The sequence below is a fragment of the Eumetopias jubatus genome, unplaced genomic scaffold, assembly GCF_037043125.1.
Source record: "Eumetopias jubatus isolate StellerSeaLion01/CBP00866 unplaced genomic scaffold, mEumJub1_p1.0 scaffold_1, whole genome shotgun sequence".
Taxonomy (NCBI): Eukaryota; Metazoa; Chordata; class Mammalia; order Carnivora; family Otariidae; genus Eumetopias; species Eumetopias jubatus.
In genome coordinates, this window is record NW_028274807.1 from 202418656 (window position 1) to 202442400 (window position 23745).

Here is a 23745-nt window from a genome sequence, read left to right on the forward strand (position 1 = left end):
ATTTTTGTAGTTGCTTTAGAGTCGATCCTCTAGCTGCTCCTTGGATGGTTTTTGCTCCTTGCAACTGGTTTTGGGGCAATAGCAAGGATTCAGGAACCATGCTTTTAGCCTGGTCCTTTTAGGGGAAGATGACCCCCACAGATGTTTGTGATCAGAGGAACCACCCCGGACAGACAAGATCAGAGCAGCTGGTGACATTGGCCTGTATCAGTCACCGAGGCTGTGGGCTGCCGCCTCCAGAACACATAATGGGCACCCGAGAAATGGCAGTTCCTCTCTTTCCTCTAGGGGAGAGGTTTGGCTGATGGGGAACCTGTATTTTCTGGTGATTCCAAGGACGACTTTGGTGACTCAAGGTTGGAATGTCTTTAAACACGAGGCAGAGGAAGCATATTGCCTAGCTGTGGTCTCGTGGTGAAAATCACTGACAGGAACTCAGGGTTTGGGGTCACATTCACTGGAGCAGCCCCAGGACACACAGCAGGTCAGGGGCATTAAACTGGTGCCTTGTAACCAGCCAGCTGCCACCCGTGAGCAGAGATGAGTGGAGTTTGGCCTTGTCCACATCTGCTCACGTAGTGCAGAATGTCACTGTGTTGTTCCAAAGATGAACAATATTTTCTACTTGTGATCTCAGTGCCAGTTTTTTGGAGTTTTTGTTCGTTTGTTTTTATTTTTAAAGCTTTTGATTGGTATGAGAGTCTGTTTGAACAAGTAAATAAATCAGTAGGGTGGATACTGAAATGTTTCCATGGGTCTGTCTTTAGCCTTTTGCTGCTTTTAGACACACTGTTTGTCACCGGATTGACCCATAATATGAGCTTCAGCCTCAGAGCACATGGGTTCATGGCTTTTATGAGATGAGGATGGTAGAGCGTGCTCAGTGGGGCAGGAGGTGTTTTCCCCTCTTCCACATGTTGGAGCCAGTCAGCCTGATGGTTTTTGTGACCACCAATGGTCCTCCCTGTTCACAAAGGCCTTTGTGGCATTTGAAAGACACCAAGCGCCTGTTTCTAGTTTGGCCAGATCCTGTTTGCAGGGATGAGGATGTGTACATCAGTGTGGTTCTGAGGGGACTCTGTGGTCTGGTTCTGGGGCCCCGGTTCCTGCAGCTGGTTCTGGGGCACAAGGGCAGGTCTGGCTGACCACCTCAGGAGCCTGGGGTACTGCATCTTTGGCCTGGGGCAAAAAACCGAGTTAGGGGAGCCTGTGGAATCCAGAAGAAAAACCCGAGGTACAAAAACAATCCAAACTGGAACTGGAACCAGTTCTCTGTGTGTTCCAGGGGCGGTGACCGAGAAGCCATCAGTATGCGGGGGGCGGGTTAGGCCAAGAGGAGCATCCCATGGGAGGTCCAGGGTGGGCTGGACAGCTGAACGAGGGGTGGTGGCTTCACAAGGAGCCAGAAGGAATTTCCTCGAGCTGAACCTGTAGCCTCATGGGCTGCTTCCACGGCTCCTGGAGCCTTGGTCAAGAGCAGAGAGGGGGCACTTAGAAGCCTCTGCCAAAGTTAGCCACTGGGAATATCTGCTCCTCTCCTTCCCCGCCTCTTCCTTAAGGAAGATAAAGAGTAACCTCCCCACATTGCACATGGGGGAGAAACCAAAACAAAAACACAGGGAAAAAAGGTCAAACAACTTCCCCAAGATAGACAGATTTGCTTAAATTGCCTTGAAAAGAGTTTGGGGAGCTAAATATAGCACAGTTTCACCCAATCATGGCACGATCTTTATTGCATTCCCCATTGCATGCTAGGGAATGGAAATTTCACATGACTAGTTGGATTCCAAAATCTGAATAGGGTGCAAATTGGCAAGCCTCAGCTACAGTTGGTAAAAGAGAGGACAGTTTTCTTGCCCATTGCCAAACTCCAGCTTCAGAGCCATCCTGCGTCTTGCTCGCCCTTCCTGTCTGCCAGCTTAGCCCCACCCCCTGCTCTGTCTGCACCCGGATGCTGCTCTTGTCACCCAAGGAGCACAGCGGAGCTCAGACCCATCAATACCTCCCCACCCTGCGAGTGTTCCTGGTTGATGTTCCAGATCCAAAGTCCCAGGGATGCAGACAGGGAAGGGCTTTGGGAGGGTTGGGTGAGTGGGGGAGGTGGCCAGAGCGGCCTTGGTTAGCCTTGTCCGGATAGGGTGAAGGGGGCTTCTGGGTAAGGCTGTCTCAGGCCGGAGCTGTGGGCACACTTTTGCCTGTAGACACGCTTAATCCATCCAGTCCCTAAGTTGCATTATTCCATTCCTTCATGGGATAATAATTCCATAGTATTTCCACAATGACGGTATAACATCTGTAATTACAATGTGATTTTTTTTAATGCATTATTTTAGTCAACATAAGAGTAATTTGTGTCCAGTAAAGGAAAAATGAATAATCGGAGAAATCGAATTTTTTTAAAATTTACCCATGTTTCCTACCATGGAAGGATGATTAGCATTATTTACATGTTGGTACATTTCTAAGCCTAAAATTTAGTTTGGTTTGTGGAGCAAGAGTCTTGGGGTTGGTTTTGTCTGACTGATTCATTCCTTCAACAAGTAATTTATCACGGGCTCTCCACGGATCAGAAAGAACTGTGCTAGGTGCTGGGGAAATGGTGCGTGGCAATGGAGCTTACAGACAGGTGGGAAGAACAGGTTAAACGAGAAATACCGTACTGGCAAATGACCACAAACGTGGAAGGAAGGCAGTGGGGGCTTAGAATCATGAGCAGAGTAGAGTCTGGTTGCCTTCTGTGCTCACCTGCTTTTCATCAAAGCCCTTCTGAGGCCTTAAGTGACCTCTTATTTGTCTCTAAGCTTACTGGGGGTATATGCTGTCCTCCCCTCTGGAGCATGGGTTCCTTGAAAGCCAGCCTTGCTCACGGCTGTAGCCCCAGCTCCTGGGTCAGGCCTGCATCTTACTAGTGGTGCCCAGCAAATCCTTCTTGCCCGGCTGGCAGTCTCTTAACACAAAAGGGTTACAAGTGGTCTTCCTCAAGGCCGTGTTTAGTAGCTAAAGAACATCCTGTCAGAGTTTCAGTTTGTAATTCGTCCCTGGCTGGACTGAGCCCCTTGATACTCAGGTCAGGAGAGTCGCCTGAGCATATGGTTCCAGAGCTCTGCAGATTTCTCCATCCGGGTGGGGTTTGTGCTGTGTGGGGGCTAGGAAGAAATAGGTGCTCCAGCTGAGCTCTCAAGTGTTCAAGCAACTGTTCTGAAGACTGCCCAGAGTTCCACATATGCACTCATAGTTTGTCTGGGCTTTCCAGTGGCAAGACCTCAGGTATGGATGTGTGGCTCCTTTCAGACAGCTGCCCCCAGGACCCCAGAGGCAACACCTCCCATCCACAGGGCTCTCGCCCCTGCCTTTGTGGGCCAGTGGGCTGGAACTGGAACCAGTTCTCTGTGTGTTCCAGGGGCAGTGACCGAGAAGCCTGGAATCGTTGGTGGGAGGGTCAAGGCCAAGAGAAGTTTCAAGAAGTGATGGCAAAGGCTCAAGTCTCCACTCCCTTTATGAAAGATTGCAAGCAAGAAGGAGTGTGTGGGAAAGATGACCCAGGCATGCAGTTGATCAACACTTTAATTAGGTCTGAGGGGTTGGGTCGCCTCATGAGCCTCTGTTCACGTGTCCTGAAATGTCTGCCTCTGAGCTGGCCTCTGACAGACTCCTGAGCACTCTCCTCGGCACCCTCTTGAGGCTCTGCTTGAGGGCAGCCTGCCTAGCGACCGCTCCAGGGCTGAGCCAGCAGGACCACCGGGCCTCAGAGCTGCAGGTACCAGCCAAGTGCTCCCCCTCTCCAGAGGTGGCAACTAGTTAGATGCTGTTGGGTGTGCTGAACCAGGCCAAGGCAGTGGACTCTTCCAGAAAGGCTTTCTGCCTTTGGCTGATCTGAACCGTCCTTGTTCACATTCTTTCTTGGTCTGGGTGGAATTCACCACTGGTATGCTCCCCCTTGTTTGGGAGTAGGGGAGGAGCCCAACTGTATGGGCGTCTCCAGGGCCCTTCTCAGCTGCTGGGTTAGGAGCGAGTACCACAAATTCTGAAGACAGGGCAAGGTTCAAGGTTGTCTTCCACGCCCCAAACCTCCTTCTCCCCTTCGGAGCCTCCTTTCCTTAATGTGACTAGTCAGATGCTGTGCTGCTCCTGCCAAAGCCGATTTCTGGGCAACATTATGAATCTGAGTCATTAGCCCCAGAGTGTAAATAAGTTTACATGAGTCCGTTGGTGTTTTTGTATCTTAATTTGGGACTAAACTGCTCTCTATTGTTAGGGCATCTGGGCAGGTATAGGAGGAATTTGGAGAGTTTGGGGAAGGTTCTTTACCTCTAAAATAATACCGAAGCTATGACTAGGAACTCAGGCGATAGTCCCAGGTCATAAATAAGAGTTTTTAAAAAATGCATGTAGCCCCTTTTGCACTCTATCAGAATATTGGATGCTTTTAGACGTGCTGGATAAGCTTAAACATAATTCTGAGTCGTTGGTAAGGGGATTCATGTTCTTTTTATAAATGTTACGAAATTTTATGAAATGAATTTCTCTGGTATTTGAAAGAGCTTGCCAGAGACAAGCGATGGAGGTTTTTATAGGTCCTGCAGCAAGGACCCTGGGTTCATGGAGGTGATTTGCGCTTTGGGGGTCTTGGGAGGTGTGGGAGTCCTGGAGTCATTCCCCCGGTGCTGAAGCAGCTGTGGGTAGCCAAGATGGTGTGGTTAGAAGCTCTAAGTGTCTCCTGAGTTATGAGAGTCGTTTGCTAATGCGATATCAGGATCAGGCTGCTTCAGGCCTGAAGTCTGTGATCTCTGTGATACAATAAGAAATAGTTATTTGGTGTTTGTCTCAGGTTCCCGCCACAGAGCTTCTGGAACCCTAGGAATTTCCTGAGTAATGGGAGTGTCTTTTGTTATTCATAACAAGCCTCTTTTAACCACACCTGAGTTTATGCTAATCTGGTGACTCTGGGCCCCTGGATAGCTTTGGGACGGGGCTGGTTGCCGGAGGAACCAACCATGTGATTAGAGATTTGGACCTTTCAGCCCCACCCCAGGCCTCTGGGAGCAGAGAGGGGCTGAAGATGGAGTTAATCTCCAAGGCCAGTGTTTAATCAGCAGTGCCAATGTAATGAAGCCCCCATTAAAACTCCATAAAAACTCCTCTAAGTGATGGGGTTCTGAGAACTTCTGGGTCAGTGAACAGCTGAGGTGCTGGAGGGTGGGGAACCCTGAGGGCATGGAAGCCCTACACACCTCAAACCAACCCCTCCCCGCCCCAAGCTCTGCATCTCTTCCCCTTGGCTGCTGTTCCCAAATTGTATCCTCTAAAATAAACTGCTCATAGTCGTGTTTCTCCAAGTTTTGTGAGCTGTTCTAACAAATTATCGAACTTGAGGAGGGGATCGTGAGGACCCCCAATTTATAGCCAGTTGGTCAGAAGGACAAGCAGCCTGGGGCTTGTGGCCGGCGTGTGAAGCCAGAGCAGTCCTGTGGACAGAGCCCTTGACCTGTGGGGTCTGTCTGCCCGAGCTCCAGGTAGTTGGTGTCAGAACTGGTTATTGGTGTGCAAAAAAGCCAGTGTTGGTGTCAGGAGCGTTGTGAATAAAAAAATCTCTCATCCCTCAACCCAAGGGCAAGTTTATCTCCAGACACAAGGAAGTGGACCACGGTGTGGGAGAAGGTGCCTCGTTCTGTGCCTTCCAGTGGTTAATAATGACCTCAGACCAGGGAAAAGGGGGGCAAAATGCTAAGAGCCATCCTTCCCATGCCCAGGAAAGTAGCATCCTGATGGTAGCCATGATCTTCCAAGGAGGCTCCGATTGACTTCGCGAAACCCTGTGAGGTGGGACCCGGATCCTCGGTGGGGAAGCCCACCGGGACCTGCAGCCCCAACAGCCTGTTTCCTGGGGCGCATTACCTGCCTGGTGGTGACTCAGGCTTTTTGGAAAACCAGCTTGCATCCTCGGCAGCTGGGCCCAGCTCACCCCGTGACCTGGGAACTTGGCATCAGTGGAGCGCGCTCTGAGGTTGGGGTGGAGGAGGCCTCCCGCGCATGTGTGGCCACAACTTCCCTAGAGGGGCCAGCAAGTCTCGAGCCCGTTTCTGCCTGTTGAGGCCTGTCATGCTAGGACGCCGCTTTGGTCTGCAGACCTCGTTTTCCAACTGGCCAGGCCTCAGAGAGGGCTGGTTTCCACCATTGGTGCATGGGCCGGGCCGGAGCCCGGGTGAAGCAACTCAGAACCTGTTGCTGGGGTCGCTCTCTGCCCTCGTCCACCTGTGCGGATCTCACCCTAGTCTGAAGCGTGCACCCGGCCCGGCGGTGGGGGGCTGCTCTTGAGGACTTGGGGGGTATGGGTCGTCTTCGTCTCAGTTTATTTCTCCCAGGAACGACAAGGCCCTCCGCTGACCGCAGTGAAATGAGAGAAGTCGGGGAGAGAAGCTTCTCTGGGCTTACTCCCTGCCCCCCCAACCTGGTGCCCTTTCCTCCTTGGGTCTCTTCAGAGACTTCACCCTCACTTTGCAGGCCTGGCCCAGCTCCGTTGCCACCGTCTCTCACCCTCTCCTTCCCCCAGGCAGCATTAATTTTCCCTTCCTTAGGTCCCATGGCATCTTTCCGAATTCATCACAGGGCTGCCTTTTTTGTTGAGGCCCCGTTCACGATCTGTGAGTTTTGACAATTACATGTTTGTCAAACACATACGGTCACGTAACCACCACCATAAGCAAGGCACAGAATGGAACTGCCTCTCCCAATTTCTGGAGACTCTCAGAGTCAAGCCCTCCCCTTCACCCCCAGGCCCTGGCAACTACCCAGGGGATCTCTCTTCCCACGTCTTGCCTTTGCAAGAATAGCCTGCAAATGGAATCATCAAGTATATAGCCTTTCAGGCTGGCTGTTTTCACTCTGCAGAAAGCATTTCTTCCATGTATCCGCGGCTCAGCCCTTTTCATGGCTGAGTACCCATCACTTTTTATTCATATCTCTGTATGGACCTCTCCTGCCGTGTCCAGATATCTGGATATTTTTCTGTCTTTCTCCTTGGCGCACAGCTTAGCTCCTCCAGGGCCGGACGGTGCCTTGCGTGCCTCTGTGTCCCCAGCCGGCACATAGTAGGCGCTTGACAGTGTGGTTCTGGGGCAGCTGTGCATTGACAGCGAGGACCCTCTACCTCTCCGGAAGGGGCAGAGTGTCCTCCGGGGCCGCAGAGCCCCTGCAGATGTCTCTGTAGGGCCCTGGCTGGTCTCTGCTTAGGCTCTGTGCTTAGGTGACCTGGAGAGATGCCCAGGGATGGGCTGGCTGGCTTCTCGAAAACCACTCCCACCCTCGGTTTGGTACCTGTGATGGGCAGGGTGCTGTCCCTTGTGAGGGGCCTTTGGAAGGCTCTCTGTGGATCCCCTGCATCTCTTGGACTCCATGTCAGGAATTACTGGGAGGGTGGTATCGGCGTGTGCCTGTCATTCCCCCTAAGCCAGAGGAGCCCTCTTTGGGCCTTGTTTGCACCGAGTCATTGCTGTGCTGGTTTTGTTAGTTAAAAATAGGCCTTGGCGTATCTGCCCAGTGACAGGCCCTTCCCACTTCTGGCCCACGCTGGAATGCTTATGTAAATATTTGGAGGAACTTGACACCTGGGACCATTTCTATCCCAGAGTCTTCTCTCCTGTGGACTCTTGGAGCAGGAAGGGTGATATGGCTGTGAGAAAGTGAGGGCCAGCACATGTTAGAAACACTCGGGGTGGCGGCGCATTATTTGGGAGACGCTGGAGGGGGCGGTTCCTAGAAGCCAGGGGAAGTGGTTGGTCATTTGCAATAGTGACGGATCTATATCAGCTACAAGATCCACGGGGTTTGAATCAGACTGACCAGGGTTCAAACCACGATTCTACTCCTTACTGGCCCATGGCCTTAGACAAGTCATGGGACTTCTAGAACAGCAGGTTCTCCTTTGCACTTTACCTACCACACTAGGATGATTGTGAGATTAAAATGATCACATGTGTCAAGCACCTAACAGGGCCCAGCACCCAGCACACAGTAAGCCCTCGTTTCGTGGCGGCCCCCCAGTGGCCACCTTAGTCTTCCTGTCGGCTTTTGCCAGCAAGCATTGCGCAACCTCGCAGTGGACATCTGAGGAAAGCATCGGAGGTTCTAAAGGAGGGACACAAGAGCGTCCCAGTGCGTATCCAGACTTCTTCCCAGTGCCACCCATGTCTCCTCACCTCCGTTGGTCTTCAGCCAGTACTGTGTCCTTAGATCACTTGAGCAGCTGCCCGAGCCGGGCCGGTAACTCAGGACTCACCAGCTACAAGAGGACCGTAACCAAGCTTAAAATAGAGACGTGTCCCTAGACTGGACCTGAGGGCTGCGCCGGCCCCCAGTGCAGGCCAGGCGGTGTCTGCACAGCCAGGCTGAGCTGGACTTTGGGCAGCTGGAGCTGCTGAGCCCCTACGAGGGAGCTGCTTCCCCCACCAGGCAAGGCTGGCTTTCCTTGATCCCGAAGCCCCAAGGGTCCTCAGCCTCCCGCCTCCCCCGCCACCCGGCCAGAGGTTACTGACTGTTCCTCGGAGGAAGCAAGCTGGGGGAGGACATGGGGCCAGGCGTGGGGGAGACAGGGGTCTGGTGGTGGCCAGCGTCCGTCGGCTCAGCGGGCCCTCTGTGGGTTGGGCTGGGCTGGTTCTGGCCTTGGTGAACGGGGGTGAGGGGAGCCCCCGGGAGGCATTTCTAAAGGTAGAAGGAGAGTGAAGCCATCCTGCCCAAGAGGGTAGAAGAGGAGGGAAGCTCAGAAGGAATGGGTCATGCTCTTCGGTTGAGCTTGCTGCTTTTTAAGGCCCAGCCCAGGTCATTGTGTCTAAATATAGGCACGTCAGAAGCCAGCCAGAGAAATGCCCACCGAGCAAGGCCCCTGCGGAAGGTCAAGCCCTGCCCGTTGAGGGAAGATGCCCAGATGGGGCGACGTTGTGCCCAGGGCAGCACTCCTCTCCCGCTGTCTTCACGGGGCGTCCGTGACTGCTTCCTCCACGGCCTCCCTCTCCCCTTGTGCAGGTGCTGCCATGGAGTCTGATCTGTGCTGACTGGACCCAGGCAAGAGGTGCACAGCCCAGAGAGGCGGCCTGCAGCCAGTCGCCATGGCATCCCCCATGGCAGAGAGCCAGCTGCAGAGAATCATCCGTGATTTGCAAGGTGCGTTGGTTGGGCAGGGGGAGGCACGTGGGGCTTGGCTGGGGGGCGGGGAGCTGGGGCTGTGCTCCTGCTGTCACTCTCTCGTGCTTGTCACGCGGGGAGAAATGGGAGCCGTGGGGACACGGCGTGTGGAAGTGTTTGGGGCCCGGGTGTCCGCCCCAGGTCAGGCTGGGAGAGCTGGCCTGGCTCTCCTCTGAGGGTACTGTGAAGTCAGTTTGTGAACAAAATCCGTTACCCTTTTCTGGGTCTGGCTCTGCTTTCAGTAAGTGTGTGTGTGTATGTGTGTTTTCAAGCCACCTGTTAAGTCTTTGGCTGAATCTTGAGCCTTTGGGCTCTAGTGGAGTTGGCTCACTTGGGGAGGACGTTCTCCTTCCCTTTGAGCAGGATGACCAGGCACCCGTCTTTCTTGTTTTGCACTCCTCCTTAGTCCTGGCAGGCGGACAGCCTATCTCCTATTACGCACTGTAGTTCTGGGCCTGCTGCCTCCCAGACTTGCCTGAGCTCAGCAAACCCACTGAGACTCGTAACTCTGATCTCCCTGGGGAAGGGCAGGGGAGGGGAGGTACACGGGAAGTGGAGTAGAATCAGGAGGAGAGTCCAGGGCCCGAGTTCACCCTTCTAGGTGATATCCCAGGGCTCAGAATTCTGGCAAGTTTCCCACCCCCCCCGCAAATCACCAGCTAGTACATCGGCTACCACACGGTCTGAAGCTGACCGCTTCCTGTGTGTCGCAGGGATTACAGTGATGCTCTCCTGACAGACTGAAGGTCCAGGTTCCTACCTGCTCAGGCCCAGTGATGACCAACTGCAGTCTGTCACACCCAGGGCCACTGGGCAAGTGGCGGCCACTGTACGCTTCTCATTCTGCAAGTCAAAAGGCGCTAAGATAAAAATCACTCCCCCCAGGCTTCTCTGCCCATTTATGTAGCATTTGGGGCCTTGAATAGCTAATAATCACATGACATTTCACATGTACCAGGCACTGTCCTACACATGCCTTATGGATAATGACTCATGGAGTCCTCACATTTGGTCTGTGAGGTAGGAGCCATTACCCCGATTCTGCAGATGCGGAGACAGGCACAGAGAGGTTAAGTGACTTGCCTAAGGTCACATCCAGTCAGGCAGATCCTGGGTTTGCACACACACCAGGTGCCAGAGTCTACACTCAACCACACCAGCCTACTTCCAGCTAAAATATTAGCTGGGTTTTTTTCTTAAGCCTACCCACATGTGCACACACACACACACACACACACAGAGAAGCAGAGAAAGTAAAATGACAGTCTCTGCAAATCTGAGTTCACCACTGGCCTTGAGAAGTCTCTCCACAAAGTAGGCCCTCTTTTCTGCGTGTCAGTCTCTGGTTGTCTGGGACGACTTTGGGACCCAGATGTCTTTACTGGGAGGGAAGAGGGAGGAAGACAGGACCCCTCTGCTAGCGCTCCTGATCCAGGGAGGGAGACAAGCATTGGCATTGTTCAGGTGCCCTTTTTACCCCACATCCTGGCTGGTCTGGTCGTCCCCGACATCCCAAGGCCGTCTCAATGTCCCTCAGTCCAGCCCGCCAAGTGCTTTGACACACTGCTTTCTCAAGACCCTTCCCTTGCATCTGTTGGTAACTGTCCTCATCGGCACACAAGAAATCTCTGGCATGGAGCAGGGGAATGGTGCATCCCTAACTGAGGTGTCCTTGGGCAGCACATAGCCTTCATGCCTCTGCAGGGCAGCCCACTCATCCTCCTGGTGACAGCAGTGACGAGGGCCCTGGGGTCCGCTCCTGGCTCCACCTTTTCACCCTGGAAGATGTTGGACAAGTCCTGTAACCTTTCCAAGGTCCTCTTCTTTCACGTGCTGGATCAGCTTGATGATGACACCCACTTCTCAAGATTGTTGGCACAGGCAAAAGTATAATTCACAGAAAACTAAGAGTATTCGTAAGTAATGCGTTTGGATTAGCAGAGATTAGAGCTGAACACTTCCTATTCCATATGCAAGGCTCCTTCTTTCAGAATTTCAGGAGCTCCCAGATCAGGTTGTGAGCGTTAAACCCCGCCTGAGGGTGGGAGAGGAAGGCTGTGCGTCTTTCCTGGTCCCTGCCCACCCCCCCCCCCCAGCTCTCGATGCCAGCCACAGCAAACACTTCTAGAGGATGCCAGTGCCACTGGGTAGCAGTCACTTGGTATAAGAATCAGTCCCAAGAGCTATCTTCGCCATTTGCTGACCTCTGCCCGAGGGGTCAGTGTCGATGAAATTTTAGCAGCTCAGGCTCAGCTTCGGTGCCGGGCAGGTCTGCTTTCCAGCCATGGTTCTAGAGAGCAGGGGCTGCGGGTGCCTCTTCCTTACGAGCCATCAGAGAGCAAGATGGTTTTGTGCAACGTGCCCCAACCATCTCGACCGTAAGCACGCTTTCCAGTATCTACACCCAACGCAGCTCCTCGCCGTCCCTCTGTGCCACAGCAGAGGCTGCAAGTGAGAATAAAGGTGGTTTTCCCTCTTTTCTGCACAGGGAGGTCGGCTGTCTTAGAAGTGGAGAGGCAGGCTCCAGAGTCAGAAAGCCCTGGAGAAACCAGGCTTCTCATTCCAGCTCTGCCGTTTGCAACCCGTGGTCTCTGGCCAAGTGCTCTGACCTCTCCCGGAGTTCCTTATCTGCCAAACACGGATGATGCTATCAGCCTTCATCCTTCTCCACTTGTACTTTTCTCCCCCCCACATTTTAACCGTTCTGAAATTGGAATCCTCTTAAAACCAGTTGCTTGTTGGATTTGTGGAAATAAAACCATGCCTGCCTCGCCGGGCTGTATTAAATGAGAAAGACATGGCAAAGGCCTGGCCCCTGGTGGGCACTCAGCTCACAGAAGCAGATGTCATTGTTGTCATTCTCGGGGTTGTTCTCATGACTCTTATTTGCACATTCTGGGTCTTCTTGAAGCCGGGACTTAGCCTGTACTGAGCAGGTAGGGTTATAGTGAGGAACAGCAAGACACAGGGCCAGAAGGAAGGATAAAGCTTTTTGGAAGTCAGTATGAGGGGCCTGCTGGGTGATTCATGCACGTAGCAAACCTTCATTGACCAAATCCTGCATGCATATTAACAAGGCCTACAGGGAGGACCAAGAAATGTGCCCAGTCAGGGAGTGGTGGTAGAGTACTTGTGGGCTCTCTGGATCCCTGAGTGCCTTCAGACTCAGCATTCCCTCCTTCTAGGGTTACATCCCACTTTCTGCTTCCCAGGTGCTCCGCCATCACTGACTGCTTACTCCCTGTGCTTCCCAGGGTTATTCTGCTTCTCTCTCTCAGGCCATTACGTGTTCCCATTTGTTGTCTTAAAGATGCTGTGACAGAGCTAAGCAGAGAATTTAAGGAAGCTGGGGAGCCCATTACGGATGACAGCACCAGCCTGCATAAGTTTTCTTATAAACTTGAGTATCTCCTCCAAGTAAGTGACTCCTGTACAGCGTTGATTTCTGCTCTGTTCTCTTTTTCCCGCTCGGGTGACTCATCAGCATTCAGGATGTGGTTCAGACAGCTCTGGGGAGCCAGTAAGCCTTCCTGGTTAGACTGAAGGTCGGAGCAGCCCCGGGTCGCTTGGAGCTTGAGCCTCCCAAGTGTGAGCCTCTGGAGAATCGGAATGTTGCCCCTTAGGATGATTGTAGGCATCAAGAACATTCTTTAGAGATTTAGATCATCTTAAGGCAGGTCACAAGGTCATTGGCTAGCAGAGATCTTAACTTTGGGGCAGTCGCATCCCCCTTTGAGAGTCTGGTGAAAGCTGTGGGATCTCTCCCCAAACAGACATGCCTGTTATGTGTACACACCCAGTCACCCACTCTCTAGGAGTGTGTGGACTCTCTGAAGATTACCTAGAAGCTCCCATTTTGGAGCCTTGCTGCTCAGAATGGTGGGGTCCACAGACCAGCAGCATCAGCATTACTGGGGAGCAGGTGAGAAATGTATTCTCTGTGCCCACCTGACCTGCTAAATCAGGATCTCTGAGGTCAGCCCAGGAAGTTTTGTCTGAACATGCTCACAGTGTGATGCTGATGTCTGCTTGCTTAAAGAAGCACGGATCTAGAGAGCTCTGCAGTTGCGGAAAAATAGAGGCAATCACAGGAGGCAGGAAGGAAATGGACCAAAATGTTAACAGAAGTAATCTTAGGGAGGGGGTGTTGGGCATTATGATTTTTTTTTGCTTTTCTAGTTTTATCCAGATTTTTCTAACAATGTATGTATCTTAACTTCCATAACCAGAAAAAAAAAAAACCACCATAAAATGTTATGTTATAGAAAGACACACCTTTATCTTTTTGAACACCAAAGTGTGCAATGTCACATCCCAGCAAAGCCCAGCTAGGGAATGGGCGCCTGCTGGAGGCAATGCCCCAACGTGTTGAGAGACTCACCTCTCAGTCCCTTTTCAGCTGCTTCTAACTTCCACTGGGACATGATCTTTTTTCTTTTCAGTCAGCCCATTTTGGTTTTGGATTTGAAACGACTGACAGCTGGCATTAATTTGGATTTATCACATATATATTAAAACAGTGTTGAAACTTAAATTGCCAGGGTAAGATGTCTTGAACTCATTTCCCTAAGTTGAGATGAAGTTGACAGTCCTCATGTTGCCCTGGAGACTTTTTCTCAAATGTCCTCATTGTGTGTGAACAGCCCCTTTGGTGGTCTTCCACCCAGATCTATGCACAGAGGCCCCTCCGAGGGAAAGTCTTTCTGGGGGGGGCTGCTACTCCTGAATCCCACTGGCTGTGTGACCCTGGGCCAGCTGCTTAACGTTTCCCAGCCTCAGTCTCCTCATCTGTAAATTGGGGGTTGAAATACCATCCCTCTTTTGCCAGTCAATAAAAATGGTGCCTGTAAAGGGCCTCCTCCAGGACAGGGTGACTAAGAAGCTGTTGCTGTTATTGATCATTTAAATGGTGGGATGATCAGCCACGCATCTGGCCCTCCTCTCTCGGCCCCTCTGTCCCCACAGTTTGATCAGAAGGAGAAGGCCACCCTTCTGGGCAGCAGGAAAGACTACTGGGATTACTTCTGCGCCTGCCTGGCCAAGGTGAAAGGAGCCAGTGACGGGATCCGATTCGTCAGGTCGATTCCGGAGGTAAGCCGAGTGGCCAAGGTCCCCGCATCTTCCTCTGTCCGCCGTAGCATCTCTTGCCCAGACCTGCGCTGCAGGCAGCTCCGTGAGGAGGTGGGGGTGGACAGCGGGTGAGGAAGTAAGGAAATCCGGGCACACTCAGTGCCCAGGGCTCGCTCAGGGGAGCCACCCAAGTGAGTGCCCACCAAGCAAGGGATGGCTTGGTCCTGACTCTGTTCTTCAGACCACGAGCGTGCACGGTCTCAGAGTGGGCTGCTCACACTGAGGCTGTTTTGGGGGCCCATCAAGGGCGTACAGCGCACGACCGCCTCCGCCTTTTCGAAAGAATTCGTTCCTTAGATAAAATTCTTAAGAGTTTACAAGGTGCTTTCCCTATAATTTGTTCAGGAAGTTTGTACTGATAATGAAGAGAGTGATGTGAGACCTCAAGGGACGTTTCTTAAAATGCTGGTCATGCTAAGCAGCTTTCCACATTCAGTTCTGTGTCGCTCGAACAGCCAGCCAGCGCTTTGCTGTTTTAGAAGACTCCAGAACAACACATTCTCCCCCCTCTCCTTTCTCTCTCTCTTTTCTCTCTTTCTCTCTCTCTTTCCCTCCTTCCTTCCCTCTCTTGCTTGCCCTCCCTCCCCCACCCCCCACCTTCAGCGTAGTCCCTCTGGGAGTGAAAAACGGTGCACACTCAGGAGTGAGTAAACCCCTAGATTTTGGGCAGGAGGCCTATAGGGTTTCTCCATTTCGTCTCTCTTTCCAGCATCTTGTCAGTATGTTTGGAGTCACTTTAAAGCCAGCAGCCGTGCTCCTTGGCCAGCCTACCCCAAAGGCTGCAGAGTCAGGTGCTCTATCTCTCCCGCTCCCTGCCATCTGGAGCCAGACGGGCTGCTGCTTCTAGAGAATGACAGCGTTAGGTACACAGACAGTGAGGGCCGAGCATTTTCCAGTCTCTGACATCTGAGAAAATGAGGAAAGACCTTGGCCGTGAAGAGTCTATTGGATTTCTTTAATATCCAGCCAGCGCCACGGTCTTGTGAGAACTTGCTTGGCGGGACCGCCGGGTCCCCGACATAGAGCGTTTTGATGCCTCACACACCTGGAGAGGGGTCTCATCTCCTCTCCAAAGGTCTGGAAGAAGTTCTTAGCATCACTGTCCTGTCTTCCACTCCTCAGAGCAACAAAGACCTTTGACTTTACGGCTTCAGACAGCTGAAGTCTGGAAATAAGCTTAGCTTAGTCCCCAGGGCCCAGGGTTACAAAATGCTTAAATCTCCTTTTCGCATAAGGCACAGACCTCTAGACAATCCGAGGCCAGGGAAACTGACTTCTTAAAGCAAAAAGCACTCCCTGCTTGCACAGACATTGCTGGTTCCTGGCGGCTGTGTGGGCTCTGCTTCCCACGGGCTCCAGTTGTCTCATCCCTGTGCAAGGCTCCGCTCTCCTGGGCGCCCTTGGGTGGAATGATGCTGGGTCATTGGGCACTGGGCCACAGGGCTGCTGGGTACTCGGGCTAACTGTAACAATCAAGTGTCCAGGCCGCCAAGCCAGAAGGTAAAAGTGAATGGATAAGAAGCCTTGCTGAGCCCCTCAGGCCCTCATGGGCTGGGGGGCAGCCTTTTGGGCTAAAATAGCCTAAGGCTATATAATCAGCCACTTCCAGAAGTTCAGAATAAGCCTAGCCCGAGCTGTGCGACTTTCCCCGAGATGGACAGGGTCCGAACCAGGGTGCAGCTTGGCATCGGGCTGTCAGCACAGTGATCTGGCTGAAAGCAGAATCCACTCTTGTGCACCCTTGCAGACTTCCTGCCCTTCACTGCTGTTGGGTAGCTTCTTGGTATAGTACAGGTAGATGAGTTTGGGCCAGATGCTAAAAACATGACCTAAAAATTAGGCCATGAACGTGGACCCGGGATCTCACAACATAAAAAATAAAAAGCTGGGCAGTATTTTCACTTGCAGTACAAAGGAACTATTGATCCCCTCCCCCAGAGGATGTTTCGAGGTGCCTCTTAAAATAAATAGCTGCACGTATATGTATATATATATCAAATCAATTTGGTTAATAAGGCTGATTAAAAACACAGCCTCAGATGTTTGGCACTGAAAGGGTCTTAATGTTCTAAATGCTGTTACAGTGGCCATTTTGCTATTAAGGACAAGCCCATCCCTGGGGAGCTCATGGACATGCGCTGTTGTGTGAGGGTCTCATTAAGTTCTGCAGGGCCTGTGTGTGGACGTGTCTGTCTGACCCACACACTTGGCTTCACGGTGCCTTGCTCCGCTGTTCCGGGCTACCCTGAGTTTGCTGGGCGTCACCACTGAACACTCTGTTCGCCCTCGCTCATCAGTGGAAAAAGGACTTGGACGTGGGGCTGTCCTCACGATTCTCCCCAGGGCGTCTGTCCTGACCGGCTCTCTGCAGACATGCCATGATGGCTTTTCTAAAGCCAGCATGGCAGGCTGCCACCCACCTTCACTTCTAGGTGTCCTCACCATGCCCTGGACTCAGAGAGCACACACGGAGACCCAGCTTACAGCCCCTTTACTTCATGACATTTCACACCTTTTTATTTTTTAAAGTGACTTCATACTGCGTATCATTTCCTTGAGTCAGCAGTAAGGAGACCTACAGTTCTGAGGTAAAAGGTGCTGTAGACCGGGATGTTTACACCTTCATTAATATGTCAGTGCTTGAGGCTATACCACACATTTCCTGTCCCAGTCCAGTGCCATGATTGGTTTCTCGATAGTATGGGGCGTTGGGACCATCTGTCTCCGGTCCCCTTCCACGAAGTTAAATGTTTCTAACCTTTGAAGAGGCGAGGAGGGTATATGGGTCTTTACTTCTCTGACCCACACCCCGAGCCTGACAGAGCTGGTAGGTTGAGAGGTTTTGAATTCCTGCCCACTTATCTTGAACTTCCGGAGCTGAACCCCTGGGAATGAGTCCTGTTTGGCAAACTGGCTGTGTGTGCCCATCGCTGGCAGAGTCTCTGGCCAGCACACCCCACTTCCCTCCCAAGAGCCTTCCAGAAGCCTCTTCAGAAGCCACGTTTTGGCACTGTGGGGTGAGGTTTCAATGGCAGGCCTGCACCTGGACCCTCCTGTGTTGCCCACCTCAGACTTCCTGAAACAGAGCCACACCCATTTGTTCTTTACACCGGTATGTCCAGGCCACCTAGAGACACCTCTGCTCTCTCTCTCCTGCTGGGTACCTTCTGACTAAGTGCAGTGAGCTGGCATGTCTTAAGCAAATCCAACCAGGAAAGCATTGACACACACAGATTTTACTGAGGGTTTCAGGAGAACACCGAGAAGGCCGTCATACATCCATCAGAACTTCTTAAAAGTCCCCCCTGACGCATCCCCGCCCTTGCCCTCCTCTGCTCCCCCTCCCACTGGGGCTTCAGCCAAGCCCCGTGGCCCCTTCCCCTGATCCTCTTCTCCCAGCACCTCAAAAACAAGCCCAGACATTAGCCAAACTGAGACCATCTCTTGCTCAAGTTCACTTCTGACGCGAGGAGCATTTCATTTGACCTGCCTAGCTCTATTCTAAATATTCCAAATTAAGTCAAACAGTTTCACACGTGACTATAAGCCCAGAGCTTCTGACGAAGCAGGGGAGGGAGAATGACATTCCCTGGAGCACCCACACATGTTTCAAAGCTTCTCGTGAACAGGTCTCCCTTGACACGTTTACTGGAGTCTACAGGTTATTCTCAGATGGGGGCCTGCAAGAAGTCTGCCTGCTGCAGGCTTCACCCTCTGGGGTGACGTGAGGCCACGTCTACACCTGGAGTTAGGCTAACAGCTCTTCTTTTCAACATCATCTGCTTTTTCCAGCTCCGAACATCTCTGGGAAAAGGAAGGGCATTTATCCGCTACTCCTTGGTGCACCAGAGGTTGGCGGACACCTTACAGCAGTGCTTCATGAACACCAAGGTGACCAGGTAAGTGCATGGCAGTGCTGGGCTTTACCCAGTGAGCTCGAGTCCCCTCATTAGTACCAGGGAGCCCCTAGCCATCCTCGGTGTACAGGGGGTGGTAGCACAGTGTGTTGACAGGTGAAGAGACGGAGCTCAGAGGGGCTGAGTGCCTTTCTCTAGGCCCCACTGATGCCGGGTCACAAAGCAGGAGCTTGGAGCCAGACCTCTGAGCTCCTGATGCCAGGTGGCTTTCCCTCACGGTGGCATGCCCTCGGTGCCGGCCCTAATGAGTGGACAGACCCCACCGGCCACCGGGGCCAGTGGGCTGCAGCCTTGGCTCTCAGCAGAATCAGCTGTGGGCTTTTTAACACCTCCAAGCCTGGGGCCTCACCTGAGACCCTGAGTCAACCCCTGCTGGGTGTGTTGGGGCTCCTCTGACGTTGTGGTGGGCAGCCAGATTGGAGCCCCGCTTATCAGTGGGGTCGGCCTTTGTGCGGCTGGTGCTAAAGCCTGGATAGGCGGCGAGCGGGGAGGGAGGGGATTGAGCATGTAAATGGGGTGTCCACTGAAGAGCTGCAGCTCAGGCCCCTGGCAGCCGAACCTCTTTGGGTTTCCCACACCCTTTTCCAGCGCTGCCTCCCCTCTCCCCAGGGAGTGTTCTTCCAGTCAAAGAAATCACTTGTGGATGAAAAAAAAATAATAATACTGGTTGGGGGAAAATAATGTGTTTCATTTTGTCACCTCTAAGACTGATTTGCATAAAGACGTACTTCTCATGCGTGTGACAGGCTCTGTGAATTCATGTGAGTTGAGAACTTTTGCACATTTGATCTGAAGAGTATTTCGTTCTAGATGTTTGGTAAGAACCGTCACCAGCAGCTTGACTTCCAGTGCGTCACCTTTTCACAGACGCCAGCCGAGTAGCTCCTTAGGCCCAGCAGTGTTGCCTTTCTCAATTCTTACTGCTTCACACCTCAGAGTGTGGCTGTTTGGTTTCTTGGCTTTAAAATTGGTGTCTGGACAGACCTCAGCCACGAGCTCACCGTCCTATATTGAATCCTCTAGAGGAGTAGGAGATGAGGTTATGTTTCACAGAGGAGGTGTTCTTTCCCCTATAACTGCCCCTTTCCTGGCAGATAACTGAGATTTCAGTTTTCTCATATCCTTTTTGGGGAATAAATATGATGTAAATAATAAATGAAGAAGCATCTAGTTCATTTCAGTGATTTCCTTGAAGAAGAGCAAGATTAATTGAAAGTTAGGTGCTCCTACTGTGAAAATAAAACGGGAGTGAGTGTGTGTGTGTGTGTGTGTGTGTGTGTGTGTGTGTGTGTGTGTGTCCGTGTCCCCATCTGTCCCTGTCTGAATTTAACTTGTTAGTAACCTGAGTGAGAATTTGATAAGCCATATCAAATTCAGTCTTTCCTTACCTTTATTATCCTTATCATCAATCCCTTTTCCTACTTCCCTGCAGTGACTGGTACTATGCAAGAAGCCCCTTTCTGAAACCGAAGCTGAGCTCTGACATCGTGGGCCAGCTCTATGAGCTAACCGAGGTTCAGTTTGACCTGGTGTCGAGAGGCTATGACTTGGACGCTGCCTGGCCAACGTTTGCCAGGTATTTTGAAGAACTGCTTGGTTGAAAAAGCTGGGGGAAGAGGTGTTTGAAGTTCCAAAGGTTGCTGCCAGTCTACTCAAAGCAGTTTGGTCCCTCAGTAAATTACATAAGGCTTTGCAACTCTTATGCCTACTAATTTTCTAGACTCTGTTGAGTCGTGACTAATGATAGTATCAGAAGGCTCCAACTCGAAACTCTCCTAACTCTCCTAACTCTCCTAACCGGCCAGGTGGTATGAGTCAGTGGAAATGCATATGCAAAACCTGAGGTTTTTTAAGTGTGTTAAGGGACTTGGGGGTGGCCAGTGGGGGAAGCCAGCGGGCTTTTTCCTAGTCGTGTTCTTGCAGAGCTGCCACGGAGGACTTGCAGGCAATGGGAGAGGGAACTACAGCACCCACGGAAGAGTTGCTGGAAAAACGCTCACCTGCCACTCCAGGAGGGAGATGGAAAGGGACAGGCTCAGACAGTGGGTGACTTACCCACAGTCGCCCAGCACCGCCAGGGCGCCAGACTCGAGTTCAACTCCGTTTCAGCATTTATTTATTTTTTTGAGAGAGCGCGTGCATGCGTGAGAACTTGCGCATGCGTGCGCTCTTGGGGGTGGGGAAGCAGAGGGAGAGGGGGAGAGAGAATCTCAAGCAGGCTCCATGCCCGGGTCAGAACCTCAATCTCACAACCCTGAGATCATGACCTGAGCCGAAATCAAGAGTTGGTGGCTTGGGGCGCCTGGGTGGCTCAGTTGGTTAAGCGACTGCCTTCAGCTCAGGTCATGATCCTGGAGTCCTGAGATCGAGTCCCACATTGGGCTCCGGGCTCAGTGGGGAGTCTGCTTCTCCCTCTGACCCTCCCGCCCTCATGCTCTCTCTCTCTCACTCATTCTCTCTCTCTCTCTCAAATAAGTAAATAAAAATCTATTAAAAAAAAAAAAAAAAGAGTTGGCCGCTTAACCAACTGAGCCACCCAGGCACCCCCTGGCCCAGCATTCTTTGTTTTGCTTTCTGTTAATAGAGATTGTTTTAAATGTCAATTTTTATACTTTTTATTAGGAAATATTTTCTATGTAGAGAAGAGTCCTGAATATGATGACACCCATGTGCTGACCAAGATGAAAAGCTAATATTCTGCCATATTTTCTGGACATGTCCTTTTTTAAAACTTTTTAATTTTGAGATCATTTCATAATTACAGCAAAGTTGCCCCTTTCAAAATGCCACAGAGCATTCATCAGCCTTTACCTCAACTCCCTAATTATCAGTATTTTACTACCACTGTTTTATCACTCTTTCTCTTTATCAGTACATGTTGGTTTATTCCCTAGGCCATTTGAGAGAAAGTCAACAGACTTGATTCCGCTTGACTCCTCAGTACTCACTGTGTACTTCCTAAAGTCAAGGACACCCTCTTATGTTTAACCTCAGTGCAGATATTAAGATCAGGAAATTAACATGGGTACAATGCCACCGATTTACAGATTCTAAGAATTATGCCAATAACGTCTTCTATACTCCAGGAGCCGGTCCAGAAATGCAAGCTGCAGTTAACGCCAGTCTCTCTGGTCTTCTTGAATTTGGAACTGTTTCTCAGTCTGTTTCACAGTGTAGATATTTTTGGTGAAAAGCACAGGCCAGTTACTTTGTAAAATGTTCCTTCCTTGGAGTTTGTCTAGCACTTTCTCATTGTTAGATTCAGGTTAAGCATTTCCGGCCGGAGTACCCAGATGTTGTGTCGTTCTCAGCACATTATGTCCGGAGACCCACGATGTTGATTGGTTTCATCACCGTGGCGGTTGACCATGACCGTTAGGTTAAGGTGGCATTTGCCAGATTTCTCTAAAATTACTCTCTCCCTTTGTAATCAGTATGTTTCATATGGGAAGATACTTTAAGATTAAGTTGTTGGGGCGCCTTGGTGTTTCAGTCTGTTAACCATCTGCCTTCGGCTCAGGTCATAATCTCAGGGTCCTGGGATTGAGCCCCATGTCAGGCTCTCTGCTCAGTGGGGGAGTCTGCTTCTCCCTCCCCCGGCTCGTGCTCTCTCTCTCACACTCTCTCAAACAAATAAGTAAAATCTTAAAAAAAAAAAAAAAAAAAAAGATTAGGTTGTTACCTCGCTTTTTCCTTAATATTTATGTATGTCTGTATTTTTGTGAGCTCCGCGCCCAACGTGGGGCTTGAGCTCAGGACCCCAAGATCAAGAGTTGCATGCTCTGCTGACTGAGCCAGCCAGGCACCCCTATGTATGTATGTATGTATGTATGTATGTATTTATAGCAGAGTTGACTCATGGATTCTTATTTTAATCAGTGGGCTACATTCTGTCACTGTAATCATTTATTTTGATGCTTAAATTGTTCCCTATTTGGCCAGCAGAAGCCCCTTTGAGCTAGATCTTTTGGGTTGTTTTTTTTGTGTGTGTGGGGTTTTTTTTTTTTTTTTCTTTTGGATGTTCTATCTGATACCATTCATTTAGAAAATAAAAGATCACAGATCAAATAAAGCCCCACCCCACTGTCACGCTCTCCCCTTTAATTCTAGAAGTAATCACAGCCCTGTAGTTGACACACGTCATTCCTGAATCTGTGTGTTACTATGTGTGCAACCATACATATTTTATATATGTGTGGTTTTGTTTTGTATGTATTTATAAATTTTGGGTACATTGAATCATAGGTAGCTATCCTTTTGCAACTCGCTTGTCTCATTTCAAGTCGTTTTAGAGATTTTTATCTGTGTTTCTACGTGGATTTCTATGGCTGTAGAGAGAGGGTCAACCAGCCACAGCCCGGAGGGCAGCACGGGTTGGGAGGGCGGTCACACAGCTTCGCCCGTTCATTTACCTGTTGTCCGCGGCAGCTGACGTGCTGCCACTGTAGCCTGAGTCGTGACAGAGACCAGAAGGCTGGCAAGCATAAGGTATGTCTTGTCTGGCCCCTCATAAGAAAAGACTGCCAACCCCCCATGTAGAGCGTTTACCTGCTTCCCGGCGGGACAGAGTTGGGCTGGATCTGCTGCCTTCACTGCCACAGTGCGTCCCCCAAGCCCGGAGTCACCTTGACTTGCAGACTGATTGCTGCTCTCCCCTCACTAGCAGACAGACCGTGACAGGCACCAAAGGTGTAAGGAAAATTTCAACCCCAAATTGGAAAATGCCAGGTCCACTTAGTTCTTCTTTGGCAGCAGGTGGAAAGGCCTTACGTTCAAACTTGGCAGTGGAGCCCGTCAGCCGCGGGCCAGCATAAATGTGCTCTTCAGTAGAAGCTGTTGGGTTTTTGGCTTTTGACACTCTCTCTGGGAGGGCAGTGCCCCCTGCCACCACCTGGGTGCCTTGTGATAATCAAGGCCTCTGTGTGTGTCCTGATCTGATACCGTCTGTCTGTCCTGTGGCCCCACAGGAGGACACTGGCCCCCGGCTCTTCTGCTTACCTGTGGAAACCCCCCAGCCGCAGCTCCAGCATGAGCAGCTTGGTGAGCAGCTACCTACAGGTAATGCCAGAAAGGCTGGGGATTTCCTCACCAACGCGTCACCAAGGCTGTGCCCTGGCGTCTCGCAACTCGGGGCAATGTTCTCAGACACCTTTTGTTCCAACTCGAGTAATACAAACCCTCCATTCTCCGTGTTATTTCCTAGAGGCCGGGTTTTTATGACCCAGTAGAACTTAGGCCTTTTAAAAATTAAATTCTGTTAGAAGCTTTTGAAGTATTTTAAAGGAAGCAATTTAGGTCTTGGGTTAAAAGCAGGGGAGTCAAACGCTGACTGTCACCCACCAGTCGCGTGACCCCGGGCAGACCACTTACCCTCTTGAAACTTGAGTGCTCTCATCCAGAAAACAGGGGTCATAGAAGTCATTCTGGCTCAGAAGGTGATGGTGCAGATAGAATGAAGGCGCCCTTAAGGGCTTGACACAGGCGAGTAAGTGCTCAGGGAAAGTCCTGGGGAAAGTTTGCG

At 51.2% G+C, this 23745-nt stretch overlaps 1 protein-coding gene across 11 annotated transcripts in view; it reads left to right on the forward strand.

The window, feature by feature from the left end:
- The window catches only part of FYCO1 (FYVE and coiled-coil domain autophagy adaptor 1), a 73449-nt gene that overhangs the window by 1539 nt on the left and 48165 nt on the right, over positions 1–23745 (forward strand). For all 11 annotated transcript variants that reach the window (XR_003606687.2, XR_003606686.2, XR_003606688.2 and 8 more), the window contains exons 2-7: positions 9019–9156; positions 12488–12594; positions 14143–14268; positions 18100–18206; positions 19657–19800; positions 23192–23282. Coding sequence is in view for 4 of the 11 variants with exons in the window: in XM_028087211.2 (XP_027943012.2) it covers positions 9102–9156; positions 12488–12594; positions 14143–14268; positions 18100–18206; positions 19657–19800; positions 23192–23282 (630 nt within the window). In the remaining 7 variants the exon portion in view is untranslated. The remainder of the gene's footprint in view (positions 1–9018; positions 9157–12487; positions 12595–14142; positions 14269–18099; positions 18207–19656; positions 19801–23191; positions 23283–23745) is intronic.